At 40.2% G+C, this 22,094-nt stretch overlaps 1 protein-coding gene across 25 annotated transcripts in view; it reads right to left on the bottom strand.

Moving 5' to 3' along the window:
* The window catches only part of Alms1 (ALMS1, centrosome and basal body associated protein), a 100,359-nt gene that overhangs the window by 12,326 nt on the left and 65,939 nt on the right, over positions 1 to 22,094 (bottom strand). For 18 of the 25 annotated variants that reach the window (XR_015685437.1, XR_015685438.1, XR_015685444.1 and 15 more), the window contains 2 exon segments: positions 16,219 to 16,308; positions 12,330 to 13,480 (listed from right to left, as the gene is read on the bottom strand). Coding sequence is in view for 12 of the 25 variants with exons in the window: in NM_001106604.2 (NP_001100074.2) it covers positions 12,330 to 13,480; positions 16,219 to 16,308 (1,241 nt within the window). In the remaining 13 variants the exon portion in view is untranslated. 25 annotated transcript variants of the gene reach the window in all.

Genomic DNA, 22,094 nt, shown 5'->3' with positions numbered 1-22,094 from the left:
GGCAAACTCATTCCATCATGCTTAGTACAAAGATCCAAGTTTCAAAGTACGATGTCCACAAACTTATCCCCAAGAAGGCTGCTGTATTTGCAAAAGGAAGTCAGTGGAAAGTTCCTCCACACAGTATCAGTGAGCAATGGTTACAATGGATACCAGGGGGAAAACCCTTGTCAGTAGGGAGCGAAGAGAAAGCTAGACCTATTGCCTATGCCAGAATTCAGAAAGGGAATAGTTTTTGCAATCTTAGTAGTAAAAACTGTTGATCATTAGGAACTAAGGCATGTACACTGGTCTCCCCTTTAAGGAGACGGGGCAGAGGATCTGCTGAAGCAAAGGCTGGTGGTTGAGCCCTGCTTCGAGCTGGGTGTGAAAGTCATGGATAGGACCACAGGCCTCCCGCATTTCCAAGGGCCAGTTGAGAATGCACAAAAGCCAGGGGAAATCTCCCATTTACAGTGATTTTTTTTTTTTTTATAAATTGCCATGAAAAGGCAAACATTCAAAACTATAGTCAAAAACTTCCAACAAAATGTGCAAATCTCCTTAGGTGAAAGCACCTCTATGTCGGTGAAAGTCAAATGAAACAAAGCAAATACTAACAGGGATGTTGACAAACTGGAACACTCATACTGCTTTTGGGTGTGAAGTGATAAGGGCCCTTTTTTTTTTTTTCTTTTTTTCGGAGCTGGGGACCGAACCCAGGGCCTTGAGTTTGCTAGGCAAGTGCTCTACCGCTGAGCTAAATCCCCAACCCCGGTAAGGGCACTTTAGAACTGGAATTTAGGATTGGAAGAAATTTTCCCAAGATCACCTCATGATGGCTCTTCCAAGTTTACTAACAAAAATAATGTTTATAGTGAAAGCTGTTTCTAGCACGTCACAAAAGAAAACACTAAATGTTCTTAGAGGAATTTAATATTGAAGGTTGGTTTTTAAAAATAACTATATATATTAATATATATTAATATATATATTTTAAAAATAACTATATGGTGGCATGACATGAAAGCATTAGGTGAGATGCAGCCTTACGTCCAAGGCATATGACCAGTCAAGCAACAGTACAGGGAATACTGACTTCTACCCAGATTCCAAAGCCACCATGGAGAGACCTATACTTGTGTCCAACTGGTTTGGAGATCCACCACTGAATACATTTTAAAAACTCTAACAGATGCTGCTGGCAAGCTACAGAACCTGTCCCTTTGTCCACAAGCACCTTAGCAACCTCCAGGCATGTGTGGGTTGGTTGGCTCACTGTTCTCCAAGGCGGGGCTTCCACATAAAGACTTGAGCGTTTCCACGTTAAATGCTATCAGACGACAGTGTAAACTTTCTATGTATAGCATCTTGGGAGAAGATGCTTGCTGCTTCTCTCCAATGTTAGAAAGCAAACTCACCTGCTGGTGCCTAGTTCTACACAGGAAGAGGGAAATGCCAGCATTTCAGTGTTTCTGGACTTTTGTAGTACTTTTTAAGTTAAAAAGTACTAGATGAAACCCATTTCCACATTTATTGATTAGACATCATGAAGATCCAGACAAGAACCTTTAACTACTGTGTTTACTGAGGCATGACCTCATGTAGCCCAGGCTGACCTTTAACTTGTTGTGTACTGAATTTCTGATTTACCTGCATCAGCCTCCCAAGTACTGGGATTACAGGGACTTGCTACCATGCTCTGGTTCCTTGAAATCTTTTTAAAGTCTAAAATTACTTTCAAATTTTTTCATTAATCATAATAGCCAAAAACTAGCCAGCTTAATTGGCAGGTATGATGTTGTATAACTATATTCCGGCACGGGAGGTAGTGGCAGGAGAATCAGGAGTTCAAAGTCATCTTTGGGTACACAGCAAGTTAAAGGCTAGCCTTGGCTACATGAGGCCCTGTCCAAAATAAGAAAATTACTCTGAACATAAAAATTGAGCTTGAAAAGAGTATTTGTTATAATGTAGGAAGTTTAGTATCAATGGCCTTCAATCAAACAGACACCTGAGAGGAGGAAGAGGTTTTTCTGAGGAATGGGTTAATGGTAAATATAACTATCCAACCTTAAAATACCAGAAATATTCTAGTCACTCAAAATCTGAGGACTCTGTCACCAAACATGGCTTCTTCTTTCACAGGGCTTTAGGAATGTCCAGATCAACTGATAATTATATAATTATAATGCATCTGTATGAAAAATAATCTTTTGACATGTAATTCCTAGAAATTAATTATGAAAAATGTCGGGTGTGTTGGTTTATACCTTTAAACTTAGCACTTGGCAGCCATAGCAGCAGATCTCTGAAAACGAGGCCAGGCTGGTCTACATAGTGAGCTCCAAACAGCAAGGGCTAGCTCAAAAGGGCGGGCGGGGGGGGGGGGGGGGCGTGTGTATAAAACCATCACCAGAAAGTTAAAGTATCTAAATAGGTTCTTGGGTTTTTTGTTTTTGTTCTGTTACCCATATGAGTGAAGACTGAAGACAGAACAGATTTGGATGATATCAACATTGAAGCTGTAGCTACCAATATGGTTAACATGCTATATAGGTCATCATGGCAGAGGCCAGGAAAGGTTCCCAGATACAGGAGCACTGAGGAACAGAGGAAGAGAGTAAACCATGAACTAAACTCCTCCATCAACATGTGGGAGGAATCGGAAAGCTGACACGATCATGAAAACCTTGCAGAGCAGCAGGGCAGGGTAGTAGGGATTCCAAAGGTCTACCAAGTTGGAAACATTATGGTTGCAGTGGTTTTCCCTTGTCCTCCTTTAAACACCGCAGGGACCAGGATCACTCACAGGGTAACTCTGCATCTTTATTTGACTCAGGAGGCCAGCTACACCTGTTACGTTTACTTGGAGGCTCAGACCCAACTTTAGATTAGTAAAAATAAAATAAAAATAAAACTTCAGCCAGAATTAGGCTACTCTTCAGGTCTTTCATTTTGATCAGATCCTCCATATGCAATTGTTTGGATTAAAATTTCAAAAGAACCAAGCTGTTCAATTACTAAGTTAATGATTGGGAGTCCAGCTTAAGAGGACACCAGATTTTCTTAGGAACTTTATATTGCTTATTACAAGATATCTATCGATGACTATGTAGAAATACTTACAAAATAAATCGTAGCACTTTAACAGTTTAAGTGCACTGCTTCTCTCCCTCCACTTTCTTTTTTTAAGTAGGAAATTTGTGTTTATAATCTTGAGGTTTGGAAGAGCCCCATACTCACAGAATGAATAAAGAATATGTGTAATAGCATAGTTACAGTCCAACTAATGTTTAAAAATCAACAAAGGATCCTCAGACAACAATGACAAAAGCCCAAAAAGACATGAGAAATATAAATGGCAAATCTGAGATATTTTTCAAAGCACACTTGGGAGGATTAACAGATATTAAAAAGGTGAGCCCTGAGCAAGGGCCTGGGGATGACCCAGCACACACTTCAGAACTACTGAACGGAAACTTCAAAAACTTTCCAGAGTGGACATTTTAGAGACAGAAGAAAGTACAACATGGATTATACACTGCAATTTGATTTTGATTAACTAGGTAGGTTTTGTAACCTCCTGGCCAGTTTAATTTACATTTTGCTCAATCATCATTTAGACTTTAAAATATATCTAAATACAACAATGTAAAACACCTCTTAGAAGACCACCCACGTGACATGATGCTCACACATATCGTGTTGATACTCTCTCCTTCTGTGACAAGAACGGAGAACTGGGGTTGGGGATTTAGCTCAGTGGTAGAGCGCTTGCCTAGCAAGCGCAAGGCCCTGGGTTCGGTTCCCAGCTCCGAAAAAAAGAAAAAAGAAAAAGGAAAAAAAAAAAAAAAAAGAACGGAGAACTGTTCTTTTAAAGGATCTGTTCCGGATTCTATTAGTCAGTCCTGGGAAGGGACCCCAAGGACACACCCTTCTCAGCACAGATTTAGCCAAAACCTCTAAGTTTTGACACATTGTTGCTACCTTAAAACATAAGAAAAAATTTTGTCTCTCATGTATTACTGTGTTGCGGTTACAGAACAGGCTTACTTACATAACTACTTTGGGATTTCTTCACATTCTACCTAGTACTCATAACCATGGTGTTCTATAGGTGTCTGGAATTGACTATGGCGTTTTACAGAGATATATTAAACAAGTGTATAATACAAGATTATACACTACAGTCAACCATCCTTTCTTCCTGACTACGAAACTCAAAGAAGCATGTTAGAACATCCTACCTCACTGGTCCAGTCAATGTGTTAAAGTTGAAAATAAAGCAAATCCCTTACAAACCTCTCCCTTTGACTTCCTTGACTTGAAAGGAGTCTACAACTGTGCCATACCAGAGTTTGGAAATATGTAAGACACTTAAAAGACAAATAGTATTCACTCAAAACGAACACACACACACACACACACACACACACACACCTTCAATTCAGGCAGGAATATTTTAAAAAGAAGTTTTGTAGTATTGTATGAGATTGAGCATTGTGTAGCCTAACTGAAAAATTCCCTTTCCAGTATACATGTAAAAGAGTCACAGAGAGCTCCCCTACCCAGGTCTCTGGCATGTCCTTGAGATACCCCCACAGTAGTGGGGATATCGAACTTGGAAGAGGCTATTCCTGTAGCAAGGCAGGAACCCCATTGGAGATAGGGACACCAACCCACCGACAAAACCTATCCCAAAATTTATCCTGTCTATAAAAATTGCAGGGATGGGGAATGGAGCAGAAACTGAGGGAATGGCCAATTAGTAATGGGTCCAATTAGAGACCCATTCCATGGGCAAGCACCAACCCGATGCTACTACTGATACTCTTGTTATGCTCACAGACAGAAGCCTACCATGGCTGTCCTCCACCCAGCAGCTGACTCAGACAGATGCAGACACCCACAGCCAAACACTGGAGGGTACTTGGGAACATTGGAGGGCACTAGGAGAAGAATTGAAGGCTCTGAAGGGAATAGGAACTCCACAGGGTGACCAACAGAGTCAACTAACCTGGACTCTTGGCTCTCAAGAGACTGAACCACCATCCAAAAAGCATATACAAGCTGGACTGAGACACCCCAAACATATATAGCAGATGTGCAGCTTAGTCTTCATGTGGGTCCCCCAACAAGTGGAGCAGGGAGCTATCCCTAAAGCTGTTGCCTGTCAGTGAAATATGTTCCCCTCACTGCCTTGTCTGGCCCCAGTGGGAGAGGGATATGCCTAGCCCTGCAGAGACTTGATGTGGCACAGTGGGGGAATACCCAGGGAGGGGAGGCTCCACCCTCTCAGAGGAGAGAAATGCAAGGTGAAAAGACAAGGACACAGAGGGACAAAGATCTGACTGCTTGCGTTATGTGCTGGCCAGATGGGCGGAGTATTCGGCAGAGCTCACGTGAAGGTTCAGATATTACACGGAATATTTTGCACCTGGATTAGATAGACCTGTGACTAGATGCCAATAGATTCTGAGATTATGAACATAAAGCACGAAACAGTGGGGTGCTTTTTATACCTACTGAAATGCATGTACGTGTGTACACACACACATTTTTAAAAACCCAAGTAACTCAAAACTTATTTCCAAAAGGCCAGTAATATAAGCAAGATGAGAATGGGCACAGGGAAAATTTCTTAAAGAGAGGCCATGATTTGGAACACATTTAATTAAACCATCCTTAGTACTAAAGGGTTTTTGTTCTGTTTTGTTTTGGTTTTCTACAAGCCATACTAGTGCATACCTACAGTCCTGGAGGATTACAAGCGTGGGATCAGCTTTGGGTTACAAAGTGAAACATGTATATTAAAAATATGGGGGTTGGGGATTTAGCTCACTGGTAGAGCGCTTGCCTAGCAAGCGCAAGGCCCTGGGTTCGGGCCCCAGCTCCGAAAAAAAGAAAAGAAAAAAAAATATGAAGAGAGGGAGAGAGAGCTCACCGCCCGGACAGGTGGGGACTCCTGAGACTGAAGAGAGGAGGAGACCACCAATACTGCGAAACCCTGCCCACATCCCTGGCCCAAGAGGAAACTGTATAGGGCCTCTGGGAACCGTAAGATAGGGGCACTCAAGCGGCAGGTCCCCTGCAGTCCAGACACCGCCCAGAACTGAAGGGACCCGGTCAAAAGCTCCCTGCACCCAAATCCTGTGGGAGGGAGAGCTAAACCTTCAGAGGGGCAGACATGCCTAGGAAGCCAGAAGAGACTACACTCTGCCCACATTTCTGACTCCAGAGAAAAACACCTAACACCATCTGGGACCCAGGTGCACCTGGGTGGTGCGCAGGCCCTCCTGGTTGTCGCCCTCACAGAGAGCTCGAAAGCAACACCCCAGGAGCAACTTCAGCCACAGGACCACAGGTAAGACCAACTTTTCTGCTCCAAGCGACCTGCCTGGTGGACTCAGGACACAGGTCCATAGGAAGACCAGTAGATAGGAAAGACTACACACCTGAAAACAGAACACTCTGTTCCCATAACTGGCTGAAAGAGAACAGGAAAACAGGTCTACAGCACTCCTGACACACAGGCCTATAGGACCGTCTAGCCACTGTCAGAAATAGCAGAAAAAGGTAACACCAGAGACAACCTGATGGTGAGAGGCAAGCACAGGAACCCAAGCACAGAAACCAAGACTATATGGCATCATCAGGGCCCAATTCTTCCACCAAAGCAAACACTGAATATCCAAACACACAAGAAAAGCAAGATCAGGGGTTGGGGATTTAGCTCAGTGGTAGAGCGCTTGCCTAGGAAGCGCAAGGCCCTGGGTTCAATCCCCAGCTCCGAAAAAAAGAACCAAAAAAAAAAAAAAATGGAAATAGAAGCAATAAAGAAAGCACAAAGGGAGACAATCCTGGATATAGAAAACCAAAGGAAGAGACAAGGAGCCTCAGATACAAGCATCACCAACAGAATACAAGAGGAGCAGAAGATTCCATAGAAATCATTGACACAACTGTCAAAGATAATGTAAAACGGAAAAAGCTACTGGTCCAAAACATACAGGAAATCCAGGACTCAATGAGAAGATCAAACCTAAGGATAATAGTTATAGAAGAGAGTGAAGACTCCCAGCTCAAAGGACCAGGAAATATCTTCAACAAAATCATAGAAGAAAACTTCCCTAACCTAAAGAATAAGATGGCCATAAACATACAAGAAGCCTACAGAACTCCAAATAGATTGGACCAGAAAAGAAAATCCTCCCGTCACATAATAGTCAAAACACCAAACGCACAAAACAAAGAAAGAATATTAAAAGCAGTAAGGGAAAAAGGTCAAGTAACATATAAAGGCAGACCTATCAGAATCACACCAGACTTCTCACCAGAGACTATGAAAGCCAGAAGATCCTGGACAGATGTCATACAGACCCTAAGAGAACACAAATGCCAGCCCAGGTTACTGTATCCAGCAAAACTCTCAATTAACATAGATGGAGAAACCAAGATATTCCATGACAAAACCAAATGTACACAATATCTTTCTACAAATCCAGCCCTACAAAGGATAATAAATGGTAAAGCCCAACATAAGGAGGCAAGCTACACCCGAGAAAAAGCAAGAAACTAATCGTCTTGGCAACAAAACAAAGAGAAGAAAAGCACACAAACATAACCTCACATCCAAATATGAATATAACAGAAAGCAATAATCACTATTCCTTAATATCTCTCAACATCAATGGTCTCAACTCCCAAATAAAAAGACATAGATTAACAAACTGGATACGCAATGAGGACCCTGCATTCTGCTGCCTACAGGAAACACACCTCAGAGACAAAGACGGACACGACCTCAGAGTGAAAGGCTAGAAAACAACTTTACAAGCAAATGGTCTGAAGAAGCAAGCTGGAGTAGCCATTCTAATATTGAATAAAATCAATTTTCAACCAAAAGTCATCAAAAAAGATAAGGAAGGACACTTCATATTCATCAAGGGAAAAATCCACCAAGATGAACTCTCAATCCTAAATATCTATGCCCCAAATACAAGGGCACCTACATATGTAAAAGAAACCTTACTAAAGCTCAAAGCACACATTGCACCTCACACAATAATAGTAGGAGATTTCAACACCCCACTCTCATCAATAGACAGATCATGGAAACAGAAATTAAACAGAGATGTAGACAGACTAAGAGAAGTCATGAGCCAAATGGACCTAACGGATATTTATAGAACATTATAACCTAAAGCAAAGGATATACCTTCTTCTCAGCTCCTCATGGTACTTTCTCCAAAATTGACCATATAATTGGTCAAAAAACAGGCCCCTGCTGCAGCCATACAATCTTTAAAAAGTAGCTACCACTGATGTAAACTAAAGGAAAGCTAAAATTACAGAATCACTACAAGAAAGCCAAGGAGTACTTTGGTGTACCTGACGTGGGCTGAGCCTGACTATCAGATATGACATCGAGGAGCGCATATGATGCATACATAAAAGGACTCTGCTGGGGGTTGGGGATTTAGCTCAGTGGTAGAGCGCTTGCCTAGGAAGCGCAAGGCCCTGGGTTCGGTCCCCAGCTCCGAAAAATAGAAAAAAGAAAAAGAAAAAAAATAAGAAATAGACATCTTAGACTTATATTTAGGGTTTTTTGTTTTTAAAAAGGCCCCCAAAGAAAAATATATGATCTATAGCAATTAAATTCTATCAAACACAAAGAATTAACATTAATCACAACATTAATCCTAACACTCATTATCAAAACACAGCAAGGTGACAAACCCATTCCACAAGGCTGGTACTATCCTGACAGCAAAAGCAGCAAAGACCTGGCAACAACCTAGATGTAAAGTCTTCTTCAGAGGCAAGCAAAGCGAATCCTACGGCACTGAAAAGAACTGCACACCATGGCAAAACGGGAATTACACAAGAATGCAACTGTGGCTCAACATGTGATTATCAATTAATATATACCACATCAAAAGAAAATGGGAAGAATGGGAAGTTGATGATCATTTCATTAGATGCCAAATTTGACTAATATTAAAATGTTTTTATAATAAAAAAAAAAATCCAAACTAGCAAAGTATAACAAAAGTCACAAGAGAAAAACCCACAGTAACATTCCTAACTGTGAAAGACTAAACGTATTCCTTCTGAGAACTTGAACAAGGGTACCAGCTTTTAACATTCAACTCTCTATTAGAAGTTCTCCGTAAATCAGTTAGAAAAATTAAAACCATCCAAATTGGAGAAGAAAGACTGTCTCTATTTGCAGATGGCAGGAAATTCTGTATGTTCTACAAGAAAAGAGTTAACAAATCAATTCAATGATGCTTGTAAGGCACAACATCACATGTAAACATTAGCTATGCATCTCTACACTAACAAATAATCCAAAAATGAAATTAAAATATTTATACTTACAATAGCATTAGAAAGAATAAAATATTTACAAGTTCTAAAGGGACTGAGTGGTCAAAATAATCTTGAAAACAGGACGGTTCTTGCTATCCAAAATTATGATGAAGATATACTAAATCCAAACTGTGGGACTGGCATGAGTAAAACAAACCAATGAAACAGAGCTGAGTATCCCAATGTGGACACACATACACACTATCAAGATTTCTAATTAACAGTGCCAAGGAACAAATGGGAAAACAGTCTAAACAGATGATCTTGCCAGAACTAGACATAAACATGCCGAAGAATGAAAGTAGACCTTTTTTGTATACGATGTATAAAAATTAACTCAAAACAGACTTAATTCCTAAATATAAAAGCTAGACTAAAAAGACAAGAATCTTATGACATTTGATTTGGCAACGATCTCCGGGATATGGCCCCCAAAACCTGGGTCACAGAAAGTACATGCTGCACTAGTAAATCTGCTGTAGGTCAAAGATACAGCCAACAAAGTAACTGAGTGAGGGGCAACCTACAGAATGGCAAGATATATTTTCAGATTTCACATTTAGTAAGGGACTACCATACAGAAAAGTCTAACAGCTACGGAAGGAAAGGCCAAGCAACTAAGTTTCTAAAGGCATTTCTCCAAAGAAGCTATACAAATGGTTAAGATGCACACAGAATGTTCAATAGGAATGTAAATAAAACCAGTGAGAAACCACCTTATACTCAATAGTATAGGCTAGGAGATAACATTAAAAAAACATGGGGTTGGGGATTTAGCTCAGTGGTAGAGCACTTGCCTAGGAAGCGCAAGGCCCTGGGTTCGGTCCCCAGCTCCGAAAAAAAGAACCAAAAAAAAAACAAAAAAAAAAAAAAAAAACAAACAAACAAAACAACCAACAACAAAAACCCCAGAAAATAAGCAGCCACAAAGGAGCAATGTGAGGCCCAAGGAGCTTTCGATAATCATTGCTGGCAGAAGCCTACAAGGACAGGCACTGTGGTCTTGTCAGTTGGTAAGTAAGACACAATTACCGTATGATTTGATTTCCCCTCGTGGGGGTACCTCAAGAACTGCATACAGGGATTCCAGGATCAGCCGCACTCACAATAGCTGAAGCACTGAAAGTGTCCAAGTGTGTACGACTGCACTTATAACTAGATTAAAAAAACAGTGTATCGCATATACGTACACAGAGTATTACCAAACATGAAAAACTGAAGTACTGTTTGTGTTTTGACATAGATGAGCCTTGAAAAAAATGTAAAAAGGGCAGAATTGTATCTTAATGGTAGAGCATGTGCCTCAAAAGGATTATATGTTCCATGTTCAATCCCTGGGAGTAGGGGAACCTGACAAGAGTCATATGGTTATATTTATATGAAATGACCAGAATAGGCAAGTCCCCAGAAACAGAGGCAAATTATTGACTCCCAAGGGATAGGGGGAAGAGCAGAGTATAGATGATTACTATAAGCCCCAAATGTCACTTAATTGTTTAATTGGAAAAAAGAAGAAAACCATCTGAACTCTGGAGCTAGGGTCTCAGCTTCCTGAGTACTCTGTATACAGATATGCACCTTGATGCTCAGCTCAAAGTGTAACACTGCATTATATGGTCACACGTAAATCTTCAACCAGGATCCTTTCTCCTCTTTCCAGTATTATTGCCGGGTTTTTTGTTTTTTGTTTTTTCCGGAACTGAGGACTGAACCCAGGGCCTCGAGCGCTCTACCACTGAGCTAAATCCCCAACCCCCGTTTTTTATCACTTAAAAAAACTATTAACACATGTAATCACTGTCATTTCATATCTATCAAAGGCTTAATCATGAGAACTGTTGCTTATGGGAAACCTCATCTCCTATCTCCTTCCCTCTAGACTTGTCTCCATGCAGTCCTACTGACAAAGTATTTTGAGCACAAAATGCCAAAATAGGTATTTATTTATAAATTATTCTACTTACCATATATTATAAAATACAAATAGGAAATAGGAAATTTGAAAACCTGAATAAATATAAATTCTATTTTCCCTACTCCAATCTCCCTGGAGAGCTTTTCTCTAGACTTTTTTCGAGACAGGTTTACACTAGGTAGCTAAGGTTGGCCTTAAACTCATGATGCCCTTTGCTTCAGTCTTAAATTCTGAGGTAGCAGGTGTGCACCAACACATGCACGGCTCTATTTTCTCTTGGGTGGAGCACCTGTCTTTACCATCTCTGGTAAAGACATGTAATGTGGTAACAGGTTCTGACTCTTGTGCCATATACCGTGAGGTCCCTAGAGGGCTTGGGACCCTGTAACGTCTTCCTTATGAAGACAGATGAGGAAACTTCACTTGGGTATTTGTAACTGAGGACTAATAACTCTGAGATTCCAACTTGCTTTTGAGAATATAATGCTAAGTGAGCACAGCTGATCTTCTAGAGTGTGTGACACCACACTGCAGCTTATTTCTTGCAAACACACCCACCAGGTTTATCTAACCCCTCTGGTTCAACTTGTCTTCTATCTCCTAGTTCTTCATTTAGTTATATACTTTAAATCGTGTTGTGGTTGACCCCATTTTCAACTTCGATATGATCCTAATGCTTCATTTACTTAAAAAAAAATCATATTGTATTGTTTAAGTGTAAGTATTTAAAAGCAATTCAAATACTTATCAAAAGACGAGGAAAAAAAAAAAAAACAACTCCCCATCCCTGGGCCAGACAGAGGCCATGCTAGGCTTGCAGCTCCCCAGACCCTGAAGGCACCCAGTGCGAAGCGAGCCTGGCAGGGTGTGTTGGTGGAAAGAATGACAACAAACAAGAGCACGGTGCTACACTTTCTCACTTTTCCAGCGGGAAGAAATGTTATAGTGAGGAAAGGACAAATGGCTTTTTTTTTTTTCCACCTGTTGTGAAGAGATTAACTAAAACGTCCACAAAAAAAGGCATTCACATTGCCAGTTGGAATTTGTAGCCGTGTACCTGGACGTGCCTCCTTCTGGTGTGCTCAGAAGTCATTTGGGGGCAGGCTGTGTTCAATGCTTTCCTCTTGTGCTTGCATGGCTTCTCCAGATGTTTCCTCCGTTGATTAGTGACACTACTGTATAATTTAATTTGCCTGGGTGACAAATACAGTCTATCGTGGCCAAAGGCTTGGATCAGCCGGGCTGTGTCAACGGTAGAAATGGAGCTACTCCTCTCATTTAAAGGCATGTCCCTACCAGTGTGGGTCAATACATCTGACTCCACAGGAGACTCAGTGCTGGAAAAAAGGTTGGGACTATCTGTGAGGAGGAGCTCACTTTCCTCTGAGGGTCTAGAATCCAAGGAGGTATTGCTGACATTATTAAAATCTGGCTGCTTTCTCAGGATGTACTTATCTAGTTTAATCTTCTCAATATTACGCTGACTGGATTTCCCACCTTCATGAGGAGAAAGCACTTTGCTTTTCCTAAAGTCACCTGTACTGTGACCCCTCTCTAGGCTCTTACTCCACTTCCTCTGCTGCTTGCCTTTCTGTTGATGTTGCCTCCTCCCAGTCCACCCCCTGGCTCCACGTCCCCGTCTGCGGTCATCTTGAGTACTTTCTGAGGCCTGGAGTGAATGTGTGATGGGATTCTGAAGCAGTTTAGCCAAACGATCAAGCCGTTCCACCAAGGAGAGCTCTTTGTTATCACAAGCGCCAGATGGTTTCTGCTGCTTCTGTCGCTCCTGGTACTTGTTCCAGAGTTCATTCAAACTCATGGGGCACTGACTTGTTAGCTCTGGGGTGACCTTCTGATCCTTTTTTGGGTCATTTGCCGGTCTTTTGTCTTCTTTTGTGTCTCTGGCCTGATTCTTGATAGTATGTATCTTCTCATGGCCCCCCAAATTCAAATCCATGCTGAGGCTCTTAACTCTGGTGCACTCCATCTCAGTGTTGTCTGACCTTGGGCCAGGGGGCGGGAGGCCGCTGTGCCCTGAATGACAGTGAAAGAGATCCTTCCAAGGATGCTGCGTGAGAACAGTCCTTCCCGAAGACTCGCGGCAGAGATCCTGCTCTTGGGGCAGGTGCACTGGGTGGTGGAAGTAAAAGCTGGCTGACCTGAAGACAGAGTGAGTGGTGTTTGCAAACTCGGAGTGACACTCAGGCTCTGGAGAGAGAGAGAGAGAGAGAGAGAGAGGGAGAGAGAGAGAGAGAGAGAGAGCGAGCGAGGGAGAGAGAAGGAAATTTTGAAAGGATTTAAAAATAGTTGTATTCCTTTTATAAATACTTAACAATCATACTGGCATAAGTTAAAAAATAAGGATTTGGACAAACTCCACTATTGTATGACAAAGCTGGGACTGGGTCTCAGCTTTAAAAGTGCTTGCCTAGCATGCACAAAGACCCGGGTTCAACTCCTAGCATGGTCTAAACTGCACTTACAATGCCAGCACTCAGAACATTGAGACAGAATGATCAGGATGCAGGCCACCATCTGCTACACAACCAACTCAAGGCCAGCCTGGGCTAACTATATGGTACCCTATATCAAAATTAAACACAAGCAGTCCAAGAACTAGACAGAAGCCACTGGACATCCATGAGTTCAAGGCAAATTTGGTCTATACAGTGAGTTCTAGGACAGCCAAGGATACCTTTTCTTAAAACAAAACAAAGCAAAACAAAACAAAATATGGATTGAACTCTACCATCATGTGACAAAGATGCATGATCAAGGACAGCCCCTTGTTCTCCAGACTAAAATTAGTTGCCTTGTGTATTCACCACCTATTCTATTCTATTCAGACTACTTTTTGTATGTGTTCTTTCTTTTTTTTTCATTCTCCCTCCCTCCCTCTTTCTATCATATTTATTATAGTTATTATATAAAAGTACACTGTAGCTGTCTTCAGACACACCAGAAGAGGGCGTCAGATCCCATTACAGATGGTTGTGAGCCACCATGTGGTTGCTGGGAATCGAACTCAGGACCTCTGGAAGAGCAGTCAGTGCTCTTCATCACTGAGTCATCTCTCCAGTCCACATGTGTTCTTTCTTACCAAAAAAAAAAAAAAATGCACCCTGCTACTAAGATATAGATGGATATTTCCAGCTTAAAACAAAAACAAAAAACCTTGAGATTTCTCTATCAGCATTAAGTGGGTGGTGTGAAAAATTTTATTTTAAAGCCTCATTTTTGGGCAATCATCATTCTACATCAAAATACGTATTATTGAATAAATCATATATTATAGTTTACTAGGCTGAATGTGGTTTTCTGAACCACATTAAAAGTTCATCCATGTTTGCTGGACCATTCAAAATCATGGCACTCAAAAACCCTCAGACTATGGTTATTTTATTTGGCTTAGAAAATTACTGGGGAGGGGCAGGGGGCTCACCCCTAATCTTTTCTAACTGCTGGCCTGGCTATCTCCCCTGTGGTGTTCTCCAAGTATTGCTATTTCTCCTGGCCATGTGCTCATGGTACCTCTCTTCTCATGGTGCCTTCTTGTCTCTCTCCTTGTGGTCTCTCTTCTCTTCCTCTCTTCTCCACCCCAACCTGGTAACTCAAAACCCACCTACCTCAACCCTTCCAGTAATTTGCTGTAGTCAATTTTATTTAACCAATAGTTTTAAATTAAGGAGCAAGGTTTGCACAACAAAGGCTTGTAAGTGTGAGAATTCACATGTAGGCCTAGCCATTTGGGTGCAGAATTTAAGCATTACAATACATAGCTACACACCAAACCTCCACAGAATGTAAAATGGTATAGTTGTTCAGGAGAACAATGTATCCCCTCCTTAGGTGGAGGCACTGTTTGGAAGGTTTAAAGGTGTGGCCTTGCTAGATAAAGTATATCCCTGAGGACGGGCTTTGACACTCCAAAGCCTTCCTCAGTCACAGCTCAGTCTCTGCTTCATGCCTGCACATTTTTAAGACTCACATCTTAGTTTGCTACTCTAGTGGCTATATCTGCTTCCCACCAAGTGGCCACACTTCCCCACCCTGATGATGATGGACTCCTATACCTCTGGAACATAAGCCCAAATAAACCCTTCTTTAAGTTGCCTTGGTTGTGTTTTATCACAATGATAGAAAAGAAACTAAAATAAAAGTGGTTCTAATTACCAGTCTGACTATTCACTACACCGAACAGAAGAAAAGCAAACTTTACCATGACTCAACAGTAATCAAGACAGACTGGTACTATCAAGAGGGTCAAAGCATTAGATCAGCCTTAATGGTTGGGCTATTGGGCTTTAGTGTATCTCCTTACAAAGTTTATCCACATTATAGCACACTGACAACTTCCTCATGAAAGAGGCGTAAAAACCATTTTTAAATATAAATCCCATTTTCTTTTTTATTGTTTTGTTTGAGACCAGGTCTAGTTATGTATTCTATAATTACCTTGACTTGACTATGTATCCATGATTCAGAACTAAGACACAATACTGCATTTCTAGCATCATCAGCCGGGTGCAGCTGTTCCTCGGGGTCTGGTGGAAGTGGTTCCTGACCTCTCACAGATGCCAACTGCTTTGCGTAACAGGGAGACACCAATGTACACCTGTGCATATGCATGTGCATCACCAGTGCTTCTATACCTTAAATCATCACTGGATTGCTTACAATGTCAGAAATAGGGCAAATGCTAAGTCAATAGTCATTAGCCTGTGCTATCTGTGGAAAGTAATGACAAAAAAAGAGAAATCTATACACAGTCAAAAATGATAACTTTTTTCTCAAAATGTTTTCTGCAGAGTTGGTTGAATTGAGTATGGAGGGCAGTACTAAAATGATATTCATAAGTAAAATAGAAAAGCATCTTATTTTGTCAGAATGAACCAGAAACACAAACAGTAGCACTTAGGCACACACAGTAACATTTACTGCATTACCTATCTCTAAGGATCCTTCCTTCTGTTTAATGGATTTAGCGTCTGGCAGATTTCCAGTTTTTCTGTCTTGCACAGTGATATCACTGGATCCTAAGAAAACAAAATGAATTCATTAAATTCATACAAGAAGTTGACACCCTACCCCCAAAAGACCTCTAATTTCCTAATATGTGAAAGCCATTGTTACTGGCACTAGAAAACATAAATCTATACCATTGTTTAGAACCATGGGAAATGGAAATAAAAAAGCACATTTACACAAGCATGTCATATAGAGCTAGAGAAGCAACGTAAAGGGCTGGAGGTACACGCAGCTTGGTGGTTAAAAGCACCTGCGTTCAGTTTCTGGCCCATGTGGTCGCCTACTACATCTGCAACTCCAGTTCAAGGGCATCTGATATCCTCTTCTGACCTCCACAGACACAGATATTCAAGTGGTACACACACATACATATAGGCAAAACACCCATACACATAAAATAAAATCAATTAAAAACATGTGATATCTGTTTTAAAAGTTTGAAAAAAGAATCACCATGAGAGACAGATGAAGAGGTATTAAGTGCTCAAAGAAAAAAATTCTAGCATGCAGTACCATAGAAAACTCTAGACAACCGACTTGAGTCCCTCAAGATGGGAAACATTTTGAAATGGAAACCAGAAGTCACTGAAAGCATTGGTGGCTTCTCAAAAGAGGAATCAGGAGAGCAGCCCAACACCCACGAGTGCAGCACACAATACGGAAAAGAAGGAATTAGAGCAGGCTATTTTGGAGCTGTCCTAACATTCTGAAGAATGCTAAAAGACCTTAGATTCTATTCCCAAAGACAATAAAGACTAAAATGCATCGGGAGACCTACATGATCAGAACAGTTTCAGGAACATTCATTTAGCAACAGTAAAAGCAGTGGTATAATTTTGGAGTGTTTCCCAGAATACAAATCTAAAATCTTAAGAAAACAATGGTATGTGAAAAAGAGAAGTGTCTTCTGCTCTGAAATATATCCTTGTCTTAACTGTGCACAACTGTCCTCTAATACACACTTTCTTTTCCTGTAGGAGCCGATCATGTTACCAGAATAAAGTCTCAACCTCCCTGGCAATACAACTTGACATAATCACACATGACTCAGGCTGGCATCCAGGACAAAGGACAGTGCAGCATCACCAACAGAATACAAGAGATAGAAAAGAAAGTCTCAGGCATAGAAGATACAATAGAAGAAATCAATACATTGGCCAAAGAAAATGCTAAAGCTAAAAAGTTTCTAACACAAAACACCCTCAAGATATTTGGGATACTATGAAAAGACCAAACCTAAGAATAATAGGAATAGAGGGACACGCCCAACTCAAAGGCCCAGAAAATATCTTCAACAAAATCATAGAAGAAAAGTTTCCTAACCCAAAGAATGAGAAGGCTATAAACGTAAAGCAGCTTACAGAACACCAAATAGACTGGACCAGAAAAGAAAATCTTCCCATCACATAATAATCTCAACACTAAATATACAGAACATAGACTATTAAAAGCCCCAAAGATAAAGTTCAAGTAGTAATAAAAACAGACCTATTAGAATTACCCCAGACTTCTCAATAGAGACCTTAAAAGCCAGAAGAGTCTGGCAGATGTCTTACAGTGTCCAAAAGATCACAGATGTTGAGTCAGGACTTCTATACATAGCAAACTTTCAATCGCCACAGAAAAAAAAGATATTCCATGGAAAAAAAAAACAAATTTAAATAATATCTTTCCCTTAATCCAGCCCTACAGGGGATACTAGATGGAAAACTCCAATACAAGGATGGTAACTATACCCAAGAAAACACAAAAATCGATAATTCCTTATCAGCAAAACCAAAAGAAGAGAAACACACACACACCAACATCATCAAAATAACAGGAACTATCGTTAGACATTAATATCTCACTAACATTAATTGACTCAATTCACCAAAAAAAACACACAGGTTAACAGACTGGATGAGTAAACAGGATCCACCATTCTGCTGCGCACAAGAAACACCACAGCAACAAAGACAGTCACTACCTCAGAGTACAGAACTAGAAGAAGGTATGCCAAGCAAACGGACCCAAGAAGCAAGCTGGAAGAGCCACTGTAACATCTAATAAAATAGACTTTCAACCAAAATCATCAAGAGGCATGAAAGGACATATCAAACTCAAAGGAAATATTCTCCAAGATGAACTTCTATGTCCCAATTCATAAAAACGACTAGAGCTTAAATCACAAATTGAACCCCACACATTAATAGTGAGAGACTTCAACACCCCATTCTCACCAATGGATAGGTCAAGACAGAAACTAAACTGAGAAATAATGAAACAGAGATTATGAATCAAATGGTCTAATAGATATCTAAGAACATTTCATCCAAACACAAAAGAATAATATGTCTTCTTCTCAGCACCACACGGAACCTTCTCCAAAACTGACCATATATTTGGTCACAAAGCAAGTCTCAACAGATTAAAAAAAAAAAAAAAAAAAAAAAAAAAAAAAAAAAAAAAAAAAACAGAAATAACTCCTTGTGCCCTGTCAGAACAGCATGGCTTAAAGCAGGATTTCAACAACAGAAAGCCTACACAGTCATGGAAACTGGACAACTCACAATTCAATGAATACTGGGTCAAGGAAGAAATAAAGAAATAAAAGACTTTCTAGAATACAATGAAAATGAAGGCATAGCATACCCAAACTTATGGGACACAATAAGTGCAGTGCTAAGAGGAAAACTCAGAGCACTAAGTGCCTCCATGAAGAAACTGGAGAGACCTCATCCTAGCAACCTGTAAAGCTCTACAACAAAAAGAAGCAAAGATACTCAAGAGGAATAGATGGCAGGGCTGAAATCAATAAATTATAAACAAAGGGAACAACACCAAGAATCAATGAAACTAGATGCTGGTTCTTTAAAAAAAAACAAGATAGACAAACCCTTAGCCAAACTAAGTAAAAAACAAAGAGACATTATCCAAATCAACAAAATCAGAAACGAAAAGGGGGGCTTAACAGCAGAAAATCCAAAGAATCATTAGTTCTTACTTCAAAAGCCTATTCTCCACAAAATTGGAAAATATAAACGAAATGGATGATTTTCTTGATAAATACCAATTACCAAAGTTAAATCAAGATCAGGGAAACAATTTACATAGTCCTGTAACCCGTAAGGAAATATAAGCAGTCATTAGACGTCTCTCTGCCAAAAACAAAACAAAACGAACAAACTAAAAACCCCAAAAAACCAGGGTCAGATGGTTTCAGTACATAATTCTACTAGACTTTCAAAGAGCTAATTCCGCAAAAATAGAAACATTGCCAAACTCATTCTATGAGACCACAGTCATTCTGATGCCACACAAAGACTCAACAAAGAAAGATAATTTCAGACCAATTTCTCTATAAACACTGCTGTAAAAATACTCAATAAAGGGGTTGGGGATTTAGCTCAGTGGTAGAGCGCTTGCCTAGCAAACGCAAAGCCCTGGGTTCGGTCCCCAGCTCCGAAAAAAAGAAAAAGAAAAAAAAAACTCAATAAAATACTCGCAACCTGAATCCAAGAACACAAAGATAACATCCTCCATGATCAAGTAGGCTTCATCCCAGGGATGCAGGGGTAGTTCAATATATAAATATCCATCAACGTAATCTGCCATAGAAACAAACTGAAGGAAAAAAACACATGACCATCTCATTAGATGCTGAAAAAGACTTTGACAAAATCCAACACTCTTCTTAAAAGCTTTGGTGAGATCAGGGATACAAGGCGCATACCTAAACACAATGAAGGCAATATACAGCAAGCCAACTGCCAACATCAAATTAAATGAAGAGAAACTTAAAGCAATTACATTAAAATCAGAAGCAAGGCAAGGAAGTCTACTCTATCTCTTCAGAGTACTTGAATTTCTAGCTAGAGCAGTAAGACAACCAAAAAAAAAAAAAAAAAAAAAAATCAAGGGGATACAAATTGGAAAGGAAGAAGTCAAAATATCGCTATTCACAGATGCTGTAATAGTATACATAAATGACCAAGAACTCCTTCAAATTAACTCACAGAAATCAGTAGCCTCCTTTATACAAACAATAAATGGGCTAAGAAAGTTAGGGAGAGGGGTTGGGGATTTAGCTCAGTGGTAGAGCGCTTGCCTAGCAAGCGCAAGGCCCTGGGTTTGGTCACCAGCTCTGAAAAAAAAAAAAAAAAAAGGAAGTTAGAGAGAAAACACCCTTTACACTATCTACAAATAATATAAAATATCTTGGAGTAACACTAACCAAGCAAGTGAAAGACCTGTAATGACAAGAACTTCAAGGCTCTGAAGAAAAAAAATTGAAGAAAATATCAGAAGATGGAAAGATCTCCCATGCCATACCAAAAGCAATCTACAGATGCACTGTAATTCCCATCAAAATTCCAACACAATTCTTTAGACCTTGAAAAACAATTCTCAACTGCATATGGGAAAAAACAACAACAACAAACAAACAAACAAACAAACAAATCCAAGAGAGCTTAAAAAAAAAAAGACCTGTAGAAGAGAAGAACGTCTGGCAGTATCATCATCCCTGACTTCAAGCTGTACTGCAGAGCAGTAGTAATAAACACCACATGGTACTGGGATAGAAACAGACAGGTTGATCAATGAAATCAAATCAAATTGAAGACCCAGAAATAAAACAACACACCTCTGAACATTTGATTTTTTTAAAAAAGAAGCCAAAACCATACAATGGAAAAAGGAGACCATCTTCAAGAAATGGTGCTGGTCTGCCTGGACGTCTGCCTGTAGACGCATGCAACTGGATCATGTTTATCACCCTGTGTAAAATGTCCAAGTGGATCCAAGACCTCACATGAAACCAGATACTAATTCTAATACAACAAAAAATATCCTTGAACTCACTGGGACAGGAGACAACTTACTGAACAGAACACCAATGGCTCAGGCACTAAGATTAACAATTAATAAATTGGACCTCATGAAACTGAAAAGCTTCTGTCAGGCAAAGGACACCATCAATAGGATAAAACGACAGCCTACAGACTGGAAAAAGAGCTTTACCAACCCCACATCTGACAGAGGGCTAATACCCAAAATATATAAAGAGCTCAAGAGGTTAGACAGTTAGACACCAACAACCCAAGTAACCCAATTTAAACACGGGGTACAGAGCTACAGAGAATTCTCAACAGACAAACATCTCAGGCCAAGAAACACTTTAAAAAATGTTCAAAGTCCTTAGTCATTAGAGAAATGCAGATCAAATCAACTCTGAAATTCTACCTCACACCCATAAGAATGGCTAAGATCAGAAACTCAAGTGACAGCACAAGGATGTGGAGCATGGGGGACACTCCTACAGTGCTGAAGGGAGTGCAAACGTGTACAACCACTCTGTAAATCAATTTGGCAGTTTCTCAGAAAATCAGGAATCGTCTACCACAGGCAGGCAGCAGACCGGGAGCAGCTGCCGCTTTAGTTGGTGGGGAAGCCACCCGCATAAGACCAAGCTGCACATCTGCTGCATATGTGCAATGGTCCTAGGTACAGCCTCTGCTCGCTCGTTGGTTGGTGGAGCTGATACTGGGATGTAAAGTGACTAAATAAATAAATAAATGAAAAAATTATGTAATCTATGTCAGAGACTACTTTAACTAGTTAAAATGTATAGCACAGTTTAATATACTACTTATTTTTAAAATATTCTTTAAAATTTAAGGGTTAAAGTTCTGATAAAACAGGGTCTTACAGAAAAGTCTAAGCATGGTAAGAACTTCAAAATAATGACTTATAATAATGACTTGTAAGAAAAAAATGAAGAAATGAGGGAAAGTTTGTCTGCATTCAAAAT

The sequence above is a fragment of the Rattus norvegicus genome, chromosome 4 (genome assembly GCF_021556685.1).
Source record: "Rattus norvegicus strain SHRSP/BbbUtx chromosome 4, alternate assembly SHRSP_T2T, whole genome shotgun sequence".
Lineage (NCBI taxonomy): Eukaryota > Metazoa > Chordata > Mammalia > Rodentia > Muridae > Rattus > Rattus norvegicus.
Note: the sequence above shows the minus strand (reverse complement) of the source record. Positions and strands in the feature narration are given on the sequence as shown.